A 22,144-nucleotide genomic window follows, 5' to 3' on the forward strand; every position below is an offset into this window, starting at 1 on the left:
AACTGTGCGTACTTCAGGTCTCGTCCAACCCCGGTTCCTGGAGGATACGAGACTCTGGATCCATCCGGAATCAATACCTAGCTCGGAGTCTGTATCTGCACTGATTCCGGATCCTCGACCCCCTCTATAAACAATAAGACCTCGAAAAGTGACAGTCAAAGTCACGGTTGTGCAGCTCCCGCTATCGGCTTTCCCTTAATTCACCAAGGAGAGGCGCCAGATGTGCGACAAAATTGGAAAATAGTCCCATTGAATCTTAGGGCTCATACATCAGCTTTCTCCCGGCATCCGTGTTCCTTGCCTATTTACGAGACAGCTTTAAACCCACGCAGTATTTCGATTCTTTTCATTACTAGACCCAGACGTATAAGATAGGTATGCCAGTTTGTTTTTAGATGCACTTTCGAGCTTGGAAATAGTTTGAATTTCAGGAGTCACGAATACTGCCACAGCATTCGTCGCATTTTATGCACACTGTCAAACGTACGAAATGCAGTCTCCGTCGTTTGTTCACGATATAGAATACGATTGATATTTTGGTGAAAGTATAACTCACATGGTTCGGCACTTCTTTAGTCGCTTCTGCACAACGAACGTTATCTGGAACTGCTGCCGTGATTTTCGAACAAACGGAAAAATTGTCGAACCAATTTTGACTCGTTTTGTCCGAGGAACAATGATGTTTGATGGCCGTGAAATTGGCGAAGTGAGTTTTCAAACAAGTTTCTCTTGTCTCGTATATATGCTGTCATAATGAAAGATGAAATTAATTTAGAATTTGGTGATGGAATTCCTGACTGATTGGAAAGTTTTTAAAATATAGTTATAACCGTTGTAGAACTATGATGGGTAATCAAAGAAAAAAAAAAAAAATATTCGTATATAATAGTTAGTAGTAATAATGATGATGAAAACTACGTAAAAACTGTGACAATACTACCAAAATTTGTAGCTCGAACGGTGGGAATGCAGTACCTCTTCGCAGGAATTCAATTAAATAGTTCTGCGTAACAGGGTGAAATTGTCGTATTTTATACCTCTTCAACGCAAACAAGCTGCAGTGTATTATGAAAGTTAGTTAGCTGTCGCCCATTTCCCTGGAATGATTCAACTATTTACGCACTAATGGCGCACGAAGCTCATATTCAGTTCACGAGCTACCATACGTGTCATTTTGATTACACGATCGCAATAAGTAACTTTCGAGACGAAGTATTTTCAGTAATTATTCGAGATGTGCAAGGAGTCTGAATGTCAGTGTTGGCGGATCAAAGTGGCTGGAATTTGGAGTATTTCCTGCATCTCAAGAGGTGCAATTTGACTGCCAGCGTTCATATGTAAAGAAACTTTTTCCCTGTACCTATTAGAATAGCTTCTCAGAGCTTGGTGCATGAAAATTTGCTCAAAAGCTCGTTAAAAGACGGAAATGCGACCGAGAAATTCGCCATCTATCAGCATTTTGTGTCTAAATTCACCTTGTTTCAGGAGTCTACAGTTTCACTTGACACCCTTGGAGCGAGTCTGCAAATACCCAGAGAGGGTTCAGGAATTTCAACGTTACCAGCGGATGTGAAAAGTAGATTCCACCGACCGTTGTAAAGATGATACTGGCTCCTCTCCCAATTTTTAACCCCACGGTAAGTCGCGCATTGTTTTTGATCGAGGATAAAATTGGTGGCTGTTTCTCGATCCATTATCCTACCGTACGCTACGAGGGTATTTCTTTTACAATGACCGTCCGAGCGGTGTTCAATAATAATCAGTAAAGCCGACAATAAAGACATTGCTCTATAATTGATACTTTATTGTTTCTCAAATTACGCGTAAACGAATTAACGTCACGCAATATCGACGTTTCCATTTTTAACGTGCTTTAGTCTTTGTCTGTACCTCAAATAAAACTGACCAATAATATATATAAAACAAAAAATTATAAAATAGACGGCATCACCCTGCGAACAATGAATGTCAACTAGTATACCAAAAATATAATATAATCTGTATCAATACTGAGCAACGCACGAAGTGCTCAATCAATTTGCTAAAAATATACTTGGAGTCGTAAGGCCAATCGCTTTTGGCAGAGAAATAAAACCTTGGCCTTTCACAGCGTAATAAATAACAAGATCAGGATTAGGGGATACGGTACGTTACATAATATACGATGAAAAACGATTGCCGTTTGCGCAGAAAGGCCGCAGTTTTTCTGGTTTATATTCAACCGTCGGAATTGATCGCAAAATAAATCACTGAGACTCGGGAATATTGCTGAATAAATAAAACGTCGCTGTCGATCGTTCTTAAGCCTGCAGTGTAACATGCACAACTAACCTGACTAGACGAAAATGGTCAGCAGGAATCACCGACGTGGTGTCCACGGAATGAGATAAAGAAAAAAAAAATAAATAAATAATGACAGTGGGCGTTATTTATTTTCTGTACGTGATGTTAATTCCTGTGTAAGACATTTCCAATAATTCTTCAGGCGCAAATTAGTCACGTGTCTTCCTCTTTCTTCGCCGTCAGAGGTGAACGAAGCCCCTTATGAAATACCGCCTGCGACCTCGTTGCATTAAGAATGAAAAGCTCGTTTCATTTAGTCAAGTTTCCGTGGGCGTCTGACCAGCACAGACTCACACTACTGTCGAGTTCCACATTTCTGCCTCTCGTCGCAGAGGCGCAAAAGTGCTAAATTAAAGAAAACTAATTATCGAGGTAACTACCTTGGCTAGAGTAAAATGCCATGCATCTCCAAGAACCTTGATAATTTCACGGTCAAAGAGGAAAGAGGACTCCATTTCAAAGGGCTTCGTGCAATTGCAGGTGAGTTTTCATTTCGCGATGATGAAAGTTCCGTTCCAATGTCAAGACTTCAAAAGAGAAAACAGAATCAGTTTTGCTATGTTCGGATCTCGATAGAATCTATACAGTTAATTAGTACACATTAGTTTCCAATTCACGAGCTGAGGCTAAAGAGACAGTAGAAACGTTGGAAACTCTAGAGCAAAACGTAACTCAGGTTTACATTTTCCGTCGCATCTTATGTAATCGTACGTTTGAAAATGAAATTGTCCAACTTTTCGAATACTCAGAATAAACGGTTTCGGCAACTATCGTTAGACGTTTCAACACGATTTTGGAGCACGATCAGAAACAAAATAAGGAAAAGTTTGCGTAAGCGTGAAGATCTTTCCAAACATCGTACTCGCCGACCAACAACTATGAGGGTATTTTACTTCCCCTCTGAAAAGAAAGAAGAAAGAAGCCTGAATAAACGGACAGCTGCGCAATAGACAAAAAACACTTTATACAGCCTGTGGATAAATACACAGTGTCGGTTTATTGTCCGGCCAGTTGGCTTGAGGAAGAAAGTGATTTTCCTGAGTAGGAAAAAAATCCACTTCTTTTAATCACCTCGAGCTCGTAACTATCAAAAGCTCCGAACATCGTTGCCGTGTCGCAAAACTTGCCGGTCGGGCTCGGTAGTTAGACGATAAAATTGTCAATCGATAATTCGCCTTTGACGTACGTAGTCCGATTAGTCTTTTCACGATCGCAAGACTGTAGAAAACGTGTTTCAATTCAAGATGTGGCAATCTGGTCTCGGAGTAATTACTGCTACGATTTTGCACAAGCTGTTTTCTAACAAGCAAACAGAGGAAACAGCAAACAATTAACGTCTCAAGCCACGGTTTACAGCCGCAATTGATGTACGGATAAACGATAATCCAGTGCGAATCGGATGACGTTGGATTCAACAGACTTGCAGAATCGAACTCTGCACAACTGCATTTAACCGTGCGATGTCGGAAGAAGCAGTTGTAGGTAAGTGGCTTTGTCCAGTATCGCGAGCATGATGTTTTGAAAGATCTAAATCCAGCAGCTGTAGCGAACATCTTCATTCCCGAAATTGAATCTCAACTATCTCACTTACAATCAGCTACAGCATTGAAACTCCGTTTTTTGCTCAGCTCGGTTGAACACTCGGTTTGCAAAATGTTTTCTTATAATTTCGAGTCTGGACATAGATATCGGAGAGACGCGGCCAAGGGCATCTGCGATTACAGTCCTGGCCCAGCGCCAGAAGTCCGCCAAAATGTTTCACGTCTGCCTGCAAGCGGATAGTCCGATTCCTAAAAAACGTAAAGGTTTCTAAATTTCAGGAAACTTGGATAGGAATTTGAATTTTCTGTGGCAAAAATTTCACTCTACAATAATAAGCGAAAACTCTTATGGAACTAAAACACAGAGCTAATTCCGACGGCTGAGCCTTGACAATATACTTGAAGTGAATTTTCCTCTCGAGATTCGCTTCCACTGATCACTTTTTCTGCATAGGGTAGCCGAGGCTTAGATTCGGCGAACAAGCGGAATCACCTGCTCCAGTTTCGCTCTGTATTTGTGAGGTAAGCGAGTAGCTTAACACGTTATAAACCATTTCGAATTAAGCGCGTTTAGTACCGACTACTTATTGTGAGTGGATTGATTTTAGTCTTGAGCGGGGGCTGGTGGGGCCATTCGGATCGGTTCGACCGGTCGAATGTTTCCCTAGTCGTAGGGTACGCGACCTTTGACCTCCGTTCACATTCGTTAAATATAGATTAGCTTCTGGGAAAAAGTCCGCCCGGTGATTGATCGGCGGAAAACTATCCGCTGATCGGATCTACACGCGTGCAGAGAAATCCGAGTCAACGGTTTCTCGAATCCACCGGTCATATCGGTTTTGCGTCAAGCACGCGTGGACCGACTCACATGTAACGATCGGCCAGGTCCAACCCTCGGCGAAAGGTCAATCCGTGACATTCGTTTCACTGCGAAATTGCTCGGGCCTTGAGATGCTGATAAGCAATCAAAAAACGGAAGAAAAGTGAACGGAATAAGGATCGACAGAAGAACAGACTTGCTTTTATGGTTGGATGAAATGTCAATGACACGATTCTGAAAGTGTAATCTGCAATGTCACTGGTTCTGAAATGTAATAATAGAATACTATAATGTTTGTCAGACGGTGTGTCAGAATTTATAACATTTTTGAAACGTTGTGAGCAAGTACGAAACATGCGAAACAACTACTCCTTTCAATTCGGGGTTCAAAACAGTTGCAAAAAATTAGTTTAAAGCTAGCTTTAAGTGCGTATGGAAGATTGTACCTCGTGTTACTTGGAACGAAAATTTCCCATCGCATACTCGTTACATGTCTGCAAAAAGTGAAATTTTTCAACGACATCAGGCTTAACGAGCGTATCGCGTTATTCGCGCGGTCATTTCAGCTGGGTGATCAACTGGTTGTTGGAGCTGCGTAAAGGCTGCGTTAATAGACATGGCGATTCGTTGCCATTCTTCGAAATGGCATTTTGACAGTTTAATGTCAACTGTCGCAGTGATGCGAGCTGGGAAATAAAATTCGCACGCGATTCCCGGCTTATCTGGGTCAGTTGAAATTGAAAATTAAACGGTAAACTGACGCATGAATATTATAGGTATAAGTATTCGCGCGGATTGAGATATCCATTAATCACAATTATTGGTTATCCCGCAGCCGGGTAGCTGGCACCACACGAATTGATCTGCTAACATTAAAACGCCCGTCTCTTCTTCTATACGGTGTATTGGTAACTCACGAATCGAAAACAAGGGGCTGAAAGTGCTTGGGGAAAAAATTGTTGTATTGCGGTCAGCTGCGAGTGAGCTCGCCGGAATTTTAATAGCGTCAAAATTTAGGTGGATTACGTAAACTCTAACGAGGTTGAAAAAGCAATTTGGTTAGGAGTCGGTTCCGCTAATGGCTCGGAACGCAATATCTCTTCAGTTTTATCTAATTATATACACGCTCTGAATTCGATCAGACCCTAATATTTCGCTACTGGAACTAATGAGGGGCGTCTGCTGGAAGTTTTTGTCGGGTTGAGATCTAACGGGGAGCGAGTTAACCATAAGATTCCATCGTTCGTCAAAAAAGTCTCTCTTTCTCTCACGTTCTTGAATTTTACAAATCAAAGATGCAACTGTCGTACAGTTTGACCGAGAAAAAGGACAGACACTGTTGCGGGAAATATCCGACTCAATTTCAACGTGGTTGAGAAAAATCAGAGAAAAGCAATCGAGCGTTAAACTGTGGGTAAATTTTTCAACGTATATGTGAGAATTCATCGAAAAATTATTACACCATAGCCAGGAGAATCGTAGCGCGCGTATAATTATTATATATTCAACGTGTGGAAATAATGAAGTGTTTGGCGTGTACTTGGAACGGAGATAGATCGCAGCTTGCGCAAGCGCTCCAAAGGTCGTTGCCGAGGAGCTGGAAGCTCGGAAGCTCCCTTGCAATCAATACGGCAATGGCCGACGTCGTACGGCAGTCAGGGCTCGACTTCGGACGAAAACGCATCAGGCAAAAATCCCAGCGACGCTTTGGCACTCCTTTGCAGCCTGTCTGAGGGGACGCATTATACCGCGAAACTGCACCGGTCAGCAGCTTTCCAAAAGTACCGAAGGATCCTCGGAAAGGATGCGCTGCTGCTGAATCCTCCGAGGTGTTCCGCAGGGTCGAGCGAACCCCGCAGGGATAACTGACCGTGCCCAACGGTGGGAATTGACCCAGGCATCGGTCGCATTGGCGCGCCGAGGTTCGAAAACGGCAGGGTACGAAGCGCGAAACCACCCCTGAACGGAGTCATCCCTTCCTCGCGATTTAACATCATTCTCGAAAGCTGCGAAAGTACTCGCAGGACTTCGACTCGGTTCGAAGACGAAAGCGGTGACTTTTGTCTCTCGGTACACGTTTCCGAGTCGGGCTGAAACACCGGGGGTAGCTTGAAATCCGGGAAAACGGAAATCCGATCGAGCCTGATTCCCGGTAAAGGGAACCGAGATCCGATATTCCCGGAGGGAATCGTCGGGCAAAGCACGTGCCGGGTGTCTGGGGATATTTGGGCGACGAAGCTCGGTATCACGGTCGGATTTTTGGGCTCTGTGAACGCTGAAAGGATCCTCCACCTCGTTTTCGGGGGTAGCCGCAAGTCCGACGGGAATTTACAAAAACACTCTCAAAACGGCAACCCGGCGACGCGATTCGAGGGCCCCGCCAACCACCGAGCGAGACCGCGAACGAGCCAAGGGTCCGGTTCCCTTAATTCTACCGCTCCGGAAGGCATTGCGACCCGTGAAATGGAGGAGAAATCATCGGCCCGATTTTCAGAGTACCTCTTTGCCAAAATGGGCGGGCAGGACGTCCTGGCCTCGCAGGGTCCCCGCAAGGTGACAGCCGACACGAGGAAGTGGATTCAGGACAACCTTCTCCTCCTCATCACATTGTCGGGTGTTCTGCTTGGCGTCATCCTCGGTGAGTAAATCATTCTTCGTATTTCGTACGATTTTCAAGATTTCCTGCCGGCCCCGCCGGTATAATAAATTTTGGTTTATTCAGAAAGGAGTAATTGCCGATCCCATAAGATCGCATGTTTTCCTGATTGATAAGTCCATTTTCGCTGGATTGATTATTTTCATCGTTGAAATCTTGACAGTCATCGTGTCTGACTTTGCAGTATTTTGTGATTGTATAATGTAGGCTAAATATACCGTTCCTTGTGTTTTCTCAGCTATTAACCATTTTAAATTAAGAAGTTTTCTTTGTTCGATCGACCTAATTGTAAGACGAAATTTCACCCACAGAAAATACTCTCAACTTGGAAGTATATTTGTACCACTCATTCCAGTAAAAAAAATTCGAGAATACAAACTCGTACCCGAGATAAGGATTTTTTTCGTAAGGGTTCAGAATTGAGAAGGATGTTTTATTGTTAGTCCTGAGAGAAGCTAATCTAGAAAAAATTATTTCTTGCAAACCTTCCATAGCCGCGATACTGTTCAGTTCGAGTCATAAAACACAAAAATTCTTAATAAGGTTGATCATCTTTTGCCTCTCTTTGGTCGGGTTCAATTCACTTCGAAAAACAATAACAAACAAACAGCATGGTCTCCATTGTGTTACAGCGCCTAAAATCCGTCAATTAATAAAATAATCACCAAGCACAAAAAGAACAAAAATTCGAATACAGGTGATAAGAAAAATTAACAACAACGTAGTCATGGCGGCTAGGTGGTCTAGTGGAGTAAGTCTCCGGCAAAGCATCTCTAAATGCTAGGTTCGATTCCCAGTTCCGTCGTGAATTTTTCAAGTCACCAAAATGTTAGATTTTAACTTTCAATAACAAACAAAGGTAGAACATATTCTGAAATCATGGCTGCTAAAATGCCCTAAATGCATCACGAGCCTCTATTACCTGCGCCTGCATGCACAAGATGAAATTAGAAACACTTGAACGAGTTTACCACTATACGGAGCATACGCCGAGTTTGGTGCCTTCACAGAAGCGTGGAGGCATGAAGTGCAAGTGCATATCGAGCGCAATATTAATTTTATCTGCTCGGAGAAGCAAGCCGTGTAATGACCCTCGATTGATACTTTACCAAACCAATTGTCGATGCTTAAATTATTATGCTCATTTGTGTAAGGGATCTGGTTAAATAAGTACTGGACAAAGGACGAACAAAAATTCAATCATTTATCGAGAACAGACTAAAAATACGCAGAATATTGAGAAGAGAATGGTTCTGAATTGCAAATATTCATTGGTCGTGACTTTACCGACTTGTCGGGCTTGCGTTCATGCGACTCATTTTATTTTAAACGTGCAACTCGTGGGCTTTTCTCCACAGTGCTCGCGATAGTCGGATAAATGTTTATTGGTCCGTGTATTGTTAGACTCTGAAATACGGGATCAGTTTGATTTGCTGAATGTATCCGCGTGACGGTAAGTCAAGTACCTAATCGTGGTTCGTTCGAGTGATTGGCGCAACTAATGTCAACTGGTACCAGTTGATCCGGCTGACCGCCAAATATACTCGTTTAACTTATCGTTATTAGAAAAACTGATCTTGGAATTGAAAGTAATCAAGTAATTGTATTAGAACTATTCCACTGTAACAAGAGAACGAGTATTATTCCAGTTTTCACCGATCCCGTGCGAATTTTCTTCTGGTGAAGCTTGTGATGACTCCTGGTTTTGTAATTTACGAACCATCGCTTTACAAAATCTTACGATCTTACAAATTTCAGTTTTTCGAATTGGGTGAAAAACCTGCATCCCTTCTGTAAAAAATATTTCATAGAATTGTGCGAAATTCAAAGTTAAGTTCCAGCTCCTTTTCCTTGTCGATATAACCGCGGGAAAACTCCGAAAATAAAGATGAATCGACAGCGTCAAGTTTCGGTGCCAATTGAATAATCAATAGTCTGAGCCGCAACAAAAGTTTCATAATATTATAGTGGTTAATTAAAATTGGTGTACTTAATTGGCCAAAATTATACTTCAACAAGGAACTCATGCGACATGGGCATCGGACCATGAATTGAGTTAGGCTACTACTTAGGAAGGCCGCAAAACCAACCGACAAAAGAAAAATTCAATAAAAAGCAATTTCGTACCAATTATCCTCGTGCGAATAATGTGAACGACAATCAAATCCTAGCTTCAGCAATGCGTCGTGTTTGTGAGTCACGTGAGTCGTACCCAGAGTAAATTACAAGGTCCGAAAGTTGGTCACGCGAAAACGTTCAATCAAGTTCGTCCGACTAGGTAATGGAATGTCATAAGCACGGAAAGTTTACTGGTTAAAACTGGTAGGCTGATTTGATTGACTAGCTCGAACGTCTGCGCCAAATGAACGACGTTGGCTTACCTTTTGAGGGCAATTAGACGGTATCACCCGGATTGCAGTCGAGCTTCCGTTCATCACTACGTAATAGTTCAGCAGACGTTGCGAAAGTAAGGGATACTAATATCCTTCAAGGGCTTCCGTCAAATGTCGCATCTACTTAAAATTAGCTGAAATACCCCTTCTGCGTCGTCGGTTACGTAATATTATTATAACGAGATCACCGCAGCAACAATCGACCCTGAAGTTTTAAAAACCATTCGCACATCGCAATAGCAGCGCAGCACGCAGTTGCGAATTATTTGAATTCACTGGGGGGCATCAGTCTTCGTTCCTCATGGCGAATTGTTAAAATGATCGACCATTCCACGAAGGATAACGTTAAGCAACTTAAATCATGAACAGTCCAGATAGAATACCTATAGACTGCCTTGTGCTAAACAGTGGGAGGGATTATCTCAGATCACGCAAATCGTTCTAGTTAAGTCTAATCGCGTAAGCTATTGCCTGATCAAAACTATACACAGTGGGATAGTTGGACGTAATGATCTTGGCGGTCCTCCAAGAGGCTCGAACTGCACGAAAGGCACATGCATCAATAATAGCGAGCTTATACGGTGTGTGAACCTGATCTAATTAGACCACCGAATAACTGTAAACTTTATTTGATACACCAGTTCTTGATGTACGGATCGAAGAGGAGCAATTAGATATAAGTGGTCTAACTTATACATGCTGCTCCACGTTCGTTCCATAATCGAATTCTCGATATTCCGAAGGATAGAACCGGGCTCTTGTAAGTTCTCACGACATTTCGTCCAGCTTAGATCCATGGCAAATGATTAATCATCAGCGTATATTCTGGAATACTATATCATACATCACTCACGTTTGTCGACGAAGACGCTGCCGGAGATCTGTACATAATAAATTTTTATTCTGCTTGGAGAATTTCTTTCTGCATTGAAAGGACCTGAAGTTTACGAGTCGTGGAAGCTTTCAATGTCGCAACAAAGCGAGCAATGGTCTGCAGTCATTATCGACTGACTTCGAGTGTCCTATTTTTATTCAAGTTTACAAGGATTTCTTTGTTCGTTATATTTTCACCACTTTCCGCTTCAAATCGATCGACATTGAAGAGCTTTCCGAAGGCTTTGAAGAGCTCTCAGAGATATTATTTATGCTCGATTATTTTTTGGGCAAAATTAATCAACGAAAATAATTATCACAGCAAATAATTTTCAGAGACGTTGCATACGTAAAAATGCAAATAATAGCCACGGTGGGATTCGAACCAAGAAATCCACAACAAACCTGCAATCGTCGTGGAATGAAGATGATTGAAAGCAGCTCTATTGAATGCAAATAAACATTTTTTCGATGTGACGACCAATTGTGATGAGTTTTAAGCGAAATGCGATCTAAGACCGTGACATTTCTGTTCACAGGCTTCGGATTGCGACCCCTTGAACTAGGCGGCAATGCAGTAATGCTGATCAGCTACCCCGGAGAGCTGTTTATGAGACTACTCAAGCTGATGATTCTGCCCCTGGTAATAGCCAGCCTAATATCGGGTAAGTCAGTCAGGCTGAATTGAACTCTCTATAATTCATCTAATATGGAGTACGATGAACTCAAATGTTGACCGAAAACAATGCGCGAGACGAACTGTGTGCCTGCACCTAATTCGCACTCCTTTTATTCCACATCACGTTATTACATCGCATTACTTTTAATTTCCAAAGAGTTATTTTTGCCACCGAGTCACTTTAACCGAAATCCGAGTTGGCTGACCCGATTGCAAGAAACATGAATTTCGCTCGACTTCTGGTGTAACGCCGTAAGTCATGATAACATCGCTGATCCTAACACGAATTCTAAATTAATGACGACGTCAGAATGTCTCGCATACAATATTCATGATAGAACGCGAAGTAATAATCAATCATGTTGTCGCTGATATACATATATATGCTGAATTAATATAATACAGGAAGAAAATCCGAATATATTTTTTCATTCGTGATATTTTTCCTACGCTAAAATGCAACCCTGAATTATTATCGGGCGATCCGAATTCGCGGAAGTTTAATTTTATCAAACAACTGACCCGGGCACCGTAAAATTGATAAACTTCTGATATGCAACGATATTCGCAGAAATGCAGGCAAGGTCACATCGATTCGAATATCGCAAATGGTACCGTGAATAATTTAGTGAATAAATAAAACTCGGATTCCCCTCAACAACAGGCAACCGACACGCGCAGAATATCTATCCACCGGTTTCTCTGCAAATCCGTGCTATACACGTCACATGTGTTCAATAACGGAGAAGCCATCTCAGCGGACAGGATCGCGTGCAAGCCCTTTGAAATTTCTTCGATTATCCACCCACCGTCCATCAATTACATCGGTTAAATTTTCAATCCTTCACCCATCCATCAATCGATTGTTTTCCTCAAATAATCGACCTTCTTTAGTGACCTCACCGCTGAGCATCGTCCAACGAACTCCGATCAAAGTACTCCTTGTCGATCACCATTGCAAATGAATGCAAGGGAACGATTTACAGGGGCAAAACTTAGAGCGTAATGGTTTGCATCTCCGTATCTCCCCAGGGTCGGCGAGTCTAAACGCTCGAATGAACGGCAAGATTGCGGTGAGAACGCTGGTCTACTTCATCCTGACATCTCTCTTCAACGCCATACTCGGAGTGGCTTTAGTCATAGCGATTCACCCGGGAGATCCGGGTCTCAGGGAGTCACCAGCGACGGCGTCACGTGCCAGAGTCGTCAATATCCTGGATAGCCTGTTGGACCTGGGAAGGTAATGGAATTGATAATCTGGCTCCGCTAAATCGCGTATCCACCACCAGCTCCCATCGGTATTAGCACGGCCCTCTTTATCTACTCAAATTTCTTCAGTCAAGGCCACGGTTAGTGGCTGCTTGAATTGCAAAATTGTAAATGGAGAGCTCCTAGTGACTTAACGGTAATGAGCTTCACAATGGGAGGCCAGACCGCGAAGTAAGGAGATCAAGAGTGAGCTCGGCAGTTATATGACACGCAGAAGAGCTTGTGGCTCAACTTGAGTTGCGTAACGCTACAGCTCGAGGCAGCGTGCACGTCGATTATTGTGACTAACCTAGGCAAGTTTCGTGACTTACCAAATAGTAGAAAAGATCCCGAGCACCCTATTTGAGCTTTTGTGCCTGGTACAACCATCTGCAATCGCGACTTGAACTTACGGTGAAGCAAACGGCTTCCCCTCGGTATTTCATAATGGCCACGCGTTGCCAAATGATCAAACAGTCAATCTGTTACTATTTATCTCCTAATGAAATACGGTACAACACACTGCTAGCGAATATCAATTAACGGGAAAGGGGAATTATATGAACGTTTCAAGCAATTGCTTGCCAGCGTCAATCATGAGGTACGTTTGATCGGGGAAACAATCCGTCAAGTGAACAGAAGACTTTCGATTGTTACGGACTACACAGAAACATAGCAACGCTACTTTGAGACCTGACGAAAGTCACATTTGTTCTATTATGCTAATTCCAGTTGGGAAAGTTCAGGAAAAAGGCGATTATGTTTATTCGCAAATGCTGCTTCGCGCGACTTGAGGTGTCTAACATTAGGACTTCATATGTCACAGTTTTATTCCTTTGACTTGCCTCAATCGTCTTGTGCCAATTTACGAGGGCATTTCTACCCCTTAATACAGCGGTGTGGATATCTACCCTCAATATTCGCTGTGCTCTTTGTTTGACTTCCGCGGTTTGCTTTATGATAGCAAAGGATTTGAAATATTTGATCCAAAAAAAAAAAAAAAAATGGAAAAATCATAATTCCGTAATGCCGTGAGCCAAGCACGAGGCATTTATTAATCAGCCGCTATGACGTTAGGGTAGTACAGTTCCTGGTCTTAGTGTAGGTCTGGGGCATGTTTATCGATTCGTGACGGGTTCTTATTCCCACTGTTACCCCGCGTCAGAAAACACCGAGCTTACCGAGTGTCGCATCCACCAACACCGAGCTTTCGGCAAAGCCCTGAATCGCCGCAAAACAATGTATGTGTAGAGTCTCGTCCGTAGAAGTAAACGGTAGACGTCATTGGGCAGCGCGCTGTGTGTGCCCTCAGGATCAAAGCCGGTTCTTTCGAATGAGCGAATCTGTGTCACCGTGTGACTCAGCGAAGCCTTGCAACGGCGGGTAAAAGTTTTAAGGTGAAAAAATCAGGGCAAAAATACATTGAGAGCGACCCCAATTTTCAAATACCGTGAGACCATTCTCGATATACGATACCAAGGTATGCACTTGTGCTTGCATTCAAGACCTCGAAGCAGCTTCTCGACTCGACGTCGATAATCGTTTTTGCGCTGTAACGCAGAGGATTTAAGCCGTGCGAAAGTAAAGAATTTGCGATTTGGTACATTTACGTAAGTGGAAAGCTATGTTTTGCCCACTTGTCTACACCCTGTGACGCGTAATATTTTTTCACTCACTTCAGCACTCGTTGTCAGTTGTCGGCGATTTGCTCATTCCGCATATTCCGGCTCAAACAATTCCGCCTCAACTGCGGAAAATAAAGCCTGCCAAATGAAGTTGGGCTAAAAACTTTTAATTACATGTTTCGACGCAAGCCAAGAGTGCTTCGATACTTTCAACAGCGATAACCGTTACAGCGATCGAGTTTCAAGTCACGATCAATTCGCATTTCCTTAATGTAAGCGTATCTTATACTGAAAAGTTCGAAACTTTATAGACACTTTACACGTACAATCTTGAAAAATTTTTCTATGATTTGTATTGCGATGCAGCCGACAACGAGAACGGAAATTTCTGAGCTCATCACCTAAATTTTACCTTCTGTTCGGAATCTACTCACTAACCACTCTTCAATTGCCATCCATCATTTCCTTTTTTTTTAACTCTTAATAAAAGTTACATCATTGCGGTCTTAGTTTTCCGGAACGCTTGAAAATTACTCACTGACTTTAAACTGAACGACATTTTGATTTTTGTTAGCAACGTATTACCCAGTGAACGGAACTAAACTTTTACGTTCCAACTGGTTGAGAACAGTTCAATTTTTTTTCCTTCCATTCGATTCAAAAGAAGGTAAATTGGTTTCGTTTTGTACCAGTGCAATAGATCAACGTTGCTGTTTCAAATTAATTTGTGAAATGGGACGAACGTCATGTCCCCAAGAGGTCTTGAATTGAAGTATCGACTGAAGCGTACATAAAACATAAAACTCAAACGCCGATAGATAGGATAACATCGACATTTGAAGAGTTTGAGAAGTACTACCTACCATAGTTCAATAAATAACGCTGTTCGTGCAGTCGTAATATCGATCAATACGGTATGTCTTGACTATATCCACCAAGCAATAGAGATCCAAGCGCAGAATTTTCACCAAGTAATAAATTCCGATTCCAAATCTGGCTGGTTGGATAAAGTTGCCTCTTGGAATTCAAAGGCATGATGAAACTTTGACCATCGAGTAGATTGCCAAAACCAAAGAGACCCCCTGATCTCCTTTGAACCTACAGTTGATAACATACGTTTGAACGTCAACATCAATGATCGTTGCTTACGACGATAATGACATACAAACATCTCACGAATGTTCCAACTCCGAGTTAAATTAAGCTAAAGTCTTCAGCAAAGACTTGTAAATATCTGATTAGACACATTTCGTTAAGCCTAGTAGGTCACACCTCAGTAGAATCGTATAACGCTCACAGGGGGTGAAATCCACCCAAAACGTGATATTTTGCGTAAAAAATGAATTCTAAAAATCTAACAAAAAGGATTTAAGGATTGCAGAAAAATCTCCTTCAGTTTTGCCAACTAAAATTGATTGTTTAAATATTGTAAAATTTAAAAAAAGAATTTATTTCGCATCAAGAATGGCGCCAAGAGGCCCAATTCCACGACTAAGTGACTCTACGATGAGTTTGAAAAATCTTTGGGGTGAAATTCACCCCCACTGACCTATATGAGGGTTAAAAATTCCTTTGCTTCAGCAAGCAGAATGCTTATCATCTCCGTTTCTGCTTAGTATAGAAGATTGCGAAATCACCCGAGTGTAAAATAAATTTATACCGAATATAAATCCACCATGGGAAAAATTCCTTTAAAGTTTAATATCAGAACCTTGCGTTTCCTGTTCGTTATACCGTGACGTACAGCAAACTTCATCGTCATACTAATACCAGATTTATATTCCATTCGCAGGAACATGTTCCCGGACAATCTGTTTCAAGCGGCTTTTCAGCAGGTTCGTAATATCCAGCCATTCAGTGTAAAGTATGAATAAATCCGCGAACATATAGAGCAAAAGACGGTGAGAGTAAAATTGCGACTTATGCTACGCAAGCCAGCCGCTCTGATTACGTGACGTAGTTTACAATCCTGGTCAATCTGTCACTGTATGGGATCGATGAGATTACGTTGCTGTTTTTAACGTTCGAAAAATTCCTCGCTTCACGCACGGACAACCGATTGAGCATTCTTACGGACCTTTCAGGCACACACTGTATATGTCCCGAAGCATCAGTCGATCCTGAACGACTCGGTGAAGGTGCTTCCGGAGAGTCTCCCCGAAGAGGAACTGACCAGGGTGGTGCAGTACAGAAGTGGCACCAATACGTTGGGCATCGTATTCTTTTGTCTAGTGTTCGGCACCTTCCTGGGCACTCTAGGCGAGAAGGGTCAAGTAGTGATCGACTTCTTCAAGGCGGTATTCGAGGTGATAATGCGAATGGTCTCCAGCGTGATGTGGTGAGTGATTCCTTACCCCGACGATTCCTTGCTACTGGGGCCCAGTTATGACGCATCCTTTCTTTCGAGCAGGTTGACACCGTTGGGAATAACATCAGTGATCGCCGGTAAGATACTCGGGGTCGATGATCTTGGTCTCGTGATGTCGCAGCTGGCCTGGTTCATCATTACCGTCGTCGTCGGCGTCTTCTTATATCAGCTGGTTATCATGCAGCTGATCTATCTAGCCTTTGTCCGCAAGAACCCCTTTAAGTTCTACGCGGGTCTGGCCCAGGGCACCCTCACCGCCTTCGCCATGGCTTCAACGTGAGTCCCCGGCCATCCACAAACCCTGTAATCGAACCTATCGCTTGCCTCACAGGGCCTCGGGCTTCGTTTGTCTCTTGTCAACCGTCACTTCGCAATTGGTCTACCCTTCCAACACGCAATATTACTTTCCTTTGGATTGTATAGTTCGTACCTTCTGACGTTTGTTCACAATATATGTACAATATCTGATCAGTAGAGGAATCGGACTTCGCGAATCCGAGTCCCCGGAGCAAAATTAATCAACCTAATTTAAGATGGAAGCGACTCTGTTACAGCCGGCGTGTAAGGAGGCTTTGCGAGGCCGCGGTGTTCCCTAGCCCATTATCCCTTTGGCTTGCATTGCACAGCGTTTCCGAAAATCATTCGGTAGTTTTCAGCCCGGTGAGACGCTGTGAAATGCCACGGCCTCTCCCGTCAAACCTCTGGCCATCCTCGATCGCATTGAGGGACATTTTCCCGTCCCCAAGAGGTATGCAGTTCCGGGTGATACTTAGAATGCTGATCCGAGAGTCCTTGTAACGTAATTCCACGAAAAGTTCGCAGGTTTCCGGTATCGCTGGCAACTTTCAAACTTTGAGTTTAAAACAAGTAGGTCAACATAACGGAGCAACTGTGTTGCGATGCCGAAAGACGTGATTTGCTTTGTGCAAATGTGCTCTAAGGCAAATCTAGTGACCATTGCAACGGTTCGATTTGATATTTATGGGTCGGAGATCGGCAAACTCCGTAACACCTGGACTGATTCAGGCGTGGAGGTGCGAGCTTGGATCAATCAAAGCCAGGACCTTCACTCCGGAGAAAAATGTTCTGATTTAATTGATAGGATATAGAAATAACGTGCCTTGAACATGAATGCAAACTGGGAAAATATTATTCGTTCGCGTTGACTCTAATCTCTGGCAGGTGATGATTGGTGTTGACGATGGCGAGCAGAGCAGACCTTCCCAAGACTCTGAAAGCTAGGTCACGTGTAACAACGATCATTTCCCCAGTTTTTCACATTTCATCATTATACCTTCCGATCCTCGATCCTTATACTACACGGCACAGTTAAACTATTTACATCTTCGCTGTGACGGTGAAAACATTAAACTGAATTCAGAATGTTTTTTATAATTCTTACAAAAAATGTTCTCAGTTCGATGGCTTTCACTCCACGTGATTAAACGTATTCTGCAATCTGTATACAGAACGCTTAATTATAATGACCGCTTCAAGTACGAATGGATAGAAAAAGAGACGCGTGTGTTTTTCATCCGTTCTTTCATTCTCGCCTTTCCGCAATGTGTGTGCCATACCCTTGACCTCCGTTATCCTGGTCCAGCCTGTCATGTCTAATACACAAATCGCATTAACCGAAATCTCATTAACTCAACATTGTGTGTGGATTAACTTTTTACAGAAAAGCGTACAGTACAGTACTGAACTGAGTCAGTCTCTGAACATACTATATGGTATCATGATGATGTATTAGAATGCAGCATGCGGCCATTTGCAGGTGGTCTCTATAAGGGTTTTGGTAAGTAAAATGGCCGCGGATAAACGATATTTGTATGTTCCAGGACAGCGAAGACGGCCACGAAACTGCTTGTGAAACTAATTCAGTCCTTCACTCACCACATGTTAAATTTCAGTTTCGCACTGGGCATTCTGGCTGATTTTTCACGGCGACAGTTCAATTGACGTTTTTAAGCTTCCTAAATTTGGAAGTGTACCACAAATGGCACTGCACGATCCATATCTCTCTTTCTTCTTTTATCTCAATCTTCCACTCTCCTTTCTTCATCTCCTTTGTACAGGAATGAATTTCTTCATGCAATTACTCGCAAAATTATACTCCAATATTTTAAGGTCAACGAACACGTTCCAATATACGAAATCAAAGTGAATGGAACACTCGCGATTCCTCGACCGTAAAGAAATGCGATACCCTAGAGCACCCTCAGTAAATACATGAATGGTAAAATAAACAAGTACACGCGAACACCTTGTTATACCACGAGAAACAAAGCCAGAATGGCCTTGTACCCGGCAGTATTCGCAGAGAGGCAGACGTCGTTAAAAAAAAAAAACCAAAAAAAAAAAAAACCCCCTCATGAAGCGTGAATTTCGTAGATTTTTCTAACGTAATTTCATATAGGGCCGCCGCTCTTCCCATCACCTTTCGGCTGATGAACGAAAAGCTCCGGGTCGATCCGCGGATCACGAGATTCGTCCTGCCCATCGGTTGCAACATAAACATGGACGGCACTGCTCTCTTCGTCGCTGTAGCCAGCATCTTCATCGCTCAAATGAACGGGATCTACCTCGGCTTTGGAGAGATCATCACTGTGATGTGAGTATAATTGTGATTCACCGTTGCGTCAATCCTCGGCTCTTTCAACTTTTCGTCTCTTGGCTCGCAGACTGACCTCGACTGCCGCTTCCGTTTCATCCGCATCGGTGCCCAGCGCAGCTTTGGTACTTCTTCTAGTTGTCCTCAGCGCCATCGACGCTCCTGTTCAGGACGTCTCGCTGCTATTTGCTATCGACTGGTTTGTGTGAGTCGAGAATTGTTCATGAAGTCTTTACTGAAACGATCGATCGTCTCGTTGAGTATAATTTTTTCTGCTGATAATTTTTCAGCGATCGCGTTCGAACCACGAATAACATGCTGGGCGATTGTTACGCGGCTGCGGTTGTCGAACAGTTGTCGAAAAAGGAACTCATGGCGGTTGACGCTGCCGCGTATCAGGTAACGATGGAACGCCCAATTCGAACCCGATATTACTTGGCTAATATACGCTTGATTCTCCAATGGTTGAAGTCAGAGACTAAGGTAGGGCCATTTTTTTACACGCAGTCAGAAGCTGTTCTGCCCACCACAGTTGCAAATGGCTGCATTTCGGCGAGCAGAGTACCGGACCCAGACACCGTGATCGTCGAGATGCAGGATGATTCAAAGAAGAACGGCATCGCCAAGTAAACATGCTTGTTGGTAGGGCTAGACTCGAATTCACGATTACAAATAGCAGCTATCAAAGCTGATTGTCGCTCATTGTCAGCTGTGTTCGTTTTCCCGAAGAATGCTTTCGCAATAAACTCATCTTCATTCGTGGAATGAAAATAATTCTCCTCACGCTTCCATAATTGCACTGAAGTTTGTAGTGTTACCAGCTTTTTTTTTATTGGCTTTTTATAACATTTCAGACGATAAGAACCTTAGAATTTTTACTAATCGTTAATGGCTTCAATTTTTCTGTCCTCACAGCGGAGCGACGAAGGCGACAAAACCGATCAACGAGGAGACGGTTTAACGTAATGAGCGTATCATCTGACGTGGTAGATTTGCTGGAATTAAAACAGTAAGGTAGCACCTAGCGATGAGGTTACTTATTCACGGACTAGAAGGGTATATTGAAGTTGAACTTGTTAGTGAGAGGGCAACGATTTTTTGTAACATTATAACACATCTGCGCCCCGTATATAATGAGCTAGCTTTTACGCTAGTACATGAATCGTATGCAGCGTCAGGTACGCTACGAAATGAAAAATAATACAGTTACAAAAGTAGGGTGCGTTTATTTTTTTTTTTATCATTGTTAGAAAACAGAGAAAAAGAGAGAGAAAGAGTGAAAGTCAAGTTCTACAACAGTTAAAATTAATATGTAATCATAGATTGTAGAGTACCGAGACCCTCCGTGTTTTTATAATTTTATAGTTTCAACAATTTGCGGTTGTTCGCAAATACATAAGTATGCAATACACTTTTAGTATACGTAGCAAAAAAGGCCTATAAGATATCGATGAAACGGTGAATTATTGGAATCTCGTACGCTTCTGGTGATTCATTAAAGTAATTTACATATTCGTCTCATATTTTGTAAAAAAATGTATAATTATTATTTTTCTTTCTTTTGAATCATGAAGAAAACACATCAAAAAGTTACGAAAATTCCTGGTACCGGAAGGGTGCAGTTGTTACTTGAACAAATTGTTACAACATTTGCAATGTGAATTAAATTCGCGATCATGTTACTGGCAATAATATGTATGAGTGCGGAAAAGATGCCGCGGTGTTAATTCAATTGTAAAAAATCAGGTAGCTTGGAATTTTAATAGGCTCCACAAACTCCCATCTATTGGAAATACATGATCCACATCACTCTACAAAATGCGGAAACACTAAACTTGGTCCAATAACGGAGAACTTTGCAAAAAGCTTGTAAAAAGTTTAGTGTAAATGAAGCGTCGCTGTACACGACTGAGTAACTTGACAGATCTGGCAAGAACCGAGAACAAGTTACTACAGGATCGTGTGACGGCAAGCGTGACGTATTCTCCTATATTTAATGCAAAAGCAACAATATTGACGTATACAACATGTAAACTTACCGATAATGCATAATAATAGTAATAGTAATGGTGAAAAAATGACGTGAAATATTAACTGAGAAAAATTGTACTTTTATATTTGTCACTTCTTAGGGTCAAATTGTCAATATAATGAAAGTGTAGTTTAGGTATATCACTGTGATACGTGTAATCGAACCCGTACATTCCAGGAACACTTGTTTCGGGGATTATCCAACTTCAGTAATTTAGGTTCTCGCGACCTACAAGTCCCGCTAAATGACATGACTTCAGGTCAAACGATACGCTGATTTCACCCCATCACTTCAAATAAATGCGAGTGCTGTTCGCCAAGAACAGCGTGTGTTCAGAAACATCAACAAGCGTATGCAATTAATGAACTTTCTCTGAAGCCGTAAGGTTAGTGAAACTCGTATAGTCTAATGTGTACCCCAGTCATACGATTGCCTTGCGTTACACTTTCAGATCCAGAACAGTAGAGTACAAAGTGCAAGCTGAGGTGAATCGGTTATTTATTCTAGCAGCGGTACCGTTCAGGGTGGTTGTAAATGAAGTTCATATACCAGTTCAAGGACATATCCAATTAGAGTAACAGGGGAATTGAGTGAATTTACGACTTTCTGAAAACACGACGAAAGGTTTCAAAACTATCATGGAGTAAATTTCGTCCCCGGAACAAGTAGTTGCAATTAGCGTAGCTCGATCAAGATCCGGCATTAAAACTTTCGTTCGTACATTCGCGATTGGAAACAAAAGGAAATTCGAGTGTGGTGCCTTATTTTGACGTTTAAAAGGTGCTGGATTTGTGAAAGTATATTTTGAAAATTGGTTTCCACCGTCGGCGCACGATCTTTGAAAGATCGGGTCGGACATCGGACGAGACTCTCTGACATAATTTGAATAACTGATAAAAATGTATCCAAGATCGGTGACTCGATCGAAATAAAGTCGGTATATAATTTCGCT

The 22,144-nt window shown here is 42.4% G+C and overlaps 1 protein-coding gene across 7 annotated transcripts; it reads left to right on the forward strand.

Moving 5' to 3' along the window:
• The first annotated feature begins 2,594 nt into the window (after positions 1 to 2,594).
• LOC107225624 (excitatory amino acid transporter) lies at positions 2,595 to 22,141 on the forward strand. 7 transcript variants are annotated; one of them, XM_046736025.1, is made up of 13 exons: positions 2,602 to 2,823; positions 4,339 to 4,406; positions 7,199 to 7,342; positions 11,166 to 11,291; positions 12,338 to 12,545; positions 15,971 to 16,013; positions 16,263 to 16,516; positions 16,589 to 16,822; positions 18,966 to 19,160; positions 19,231 to 19,365; positions 19,451 to 19,559; positions 19,632 to 19,786; positions 20,076 to 22,141. In XM_046736025.1, exons 3-13 carry the CDS (start codon positions 7,216 to 7,218, stop codon positions 20,119 to 20,121), a joined length of 1,632 nt encoding a protein of 543 aa, XP_046591981.1. In that variant the 5' UTR covers positions 2,602 to 2,823; positions 4,339 to 4,406; positions 7,199 to 7,215; the 3' UTR covers positions 20,122 to 22,141. The 7 variants fall into 7 exon arrangements, with proteins under 7 accessions (XP_046591982.1, XP_046591981.1, XP_046591983.1 ...); XM_046736027.1 differs by lacking the exon at positions 7,199 to 7,342; XM_046736026.1 differs by lacking the exons at positions 4,339 to 4,406; positions 7,199 to 7,342 and having other exon boundaries at positions 2,595 to 2,823.
• The last annotated feature ends 3 nt before the right edge of the window (positions 22,142 to 22,144 follow it).

The sequence above is a fragment of the Neodiprion lecontei genome, chromosome 3, assembly GCF_021901455.1.
Source record: "Neodiprion lecontei isolate iyNeoLeco1 chromosome 3, iyNeoLeco1.1, whole genome shotgun sequence".
Classification (NCBI taxonomy): Eukaryota; Metazoa; Arthropoda; class Insecta; order Hymenoptera; family Diprionidae; genus Neodiprion; species Neodiprion lecontei.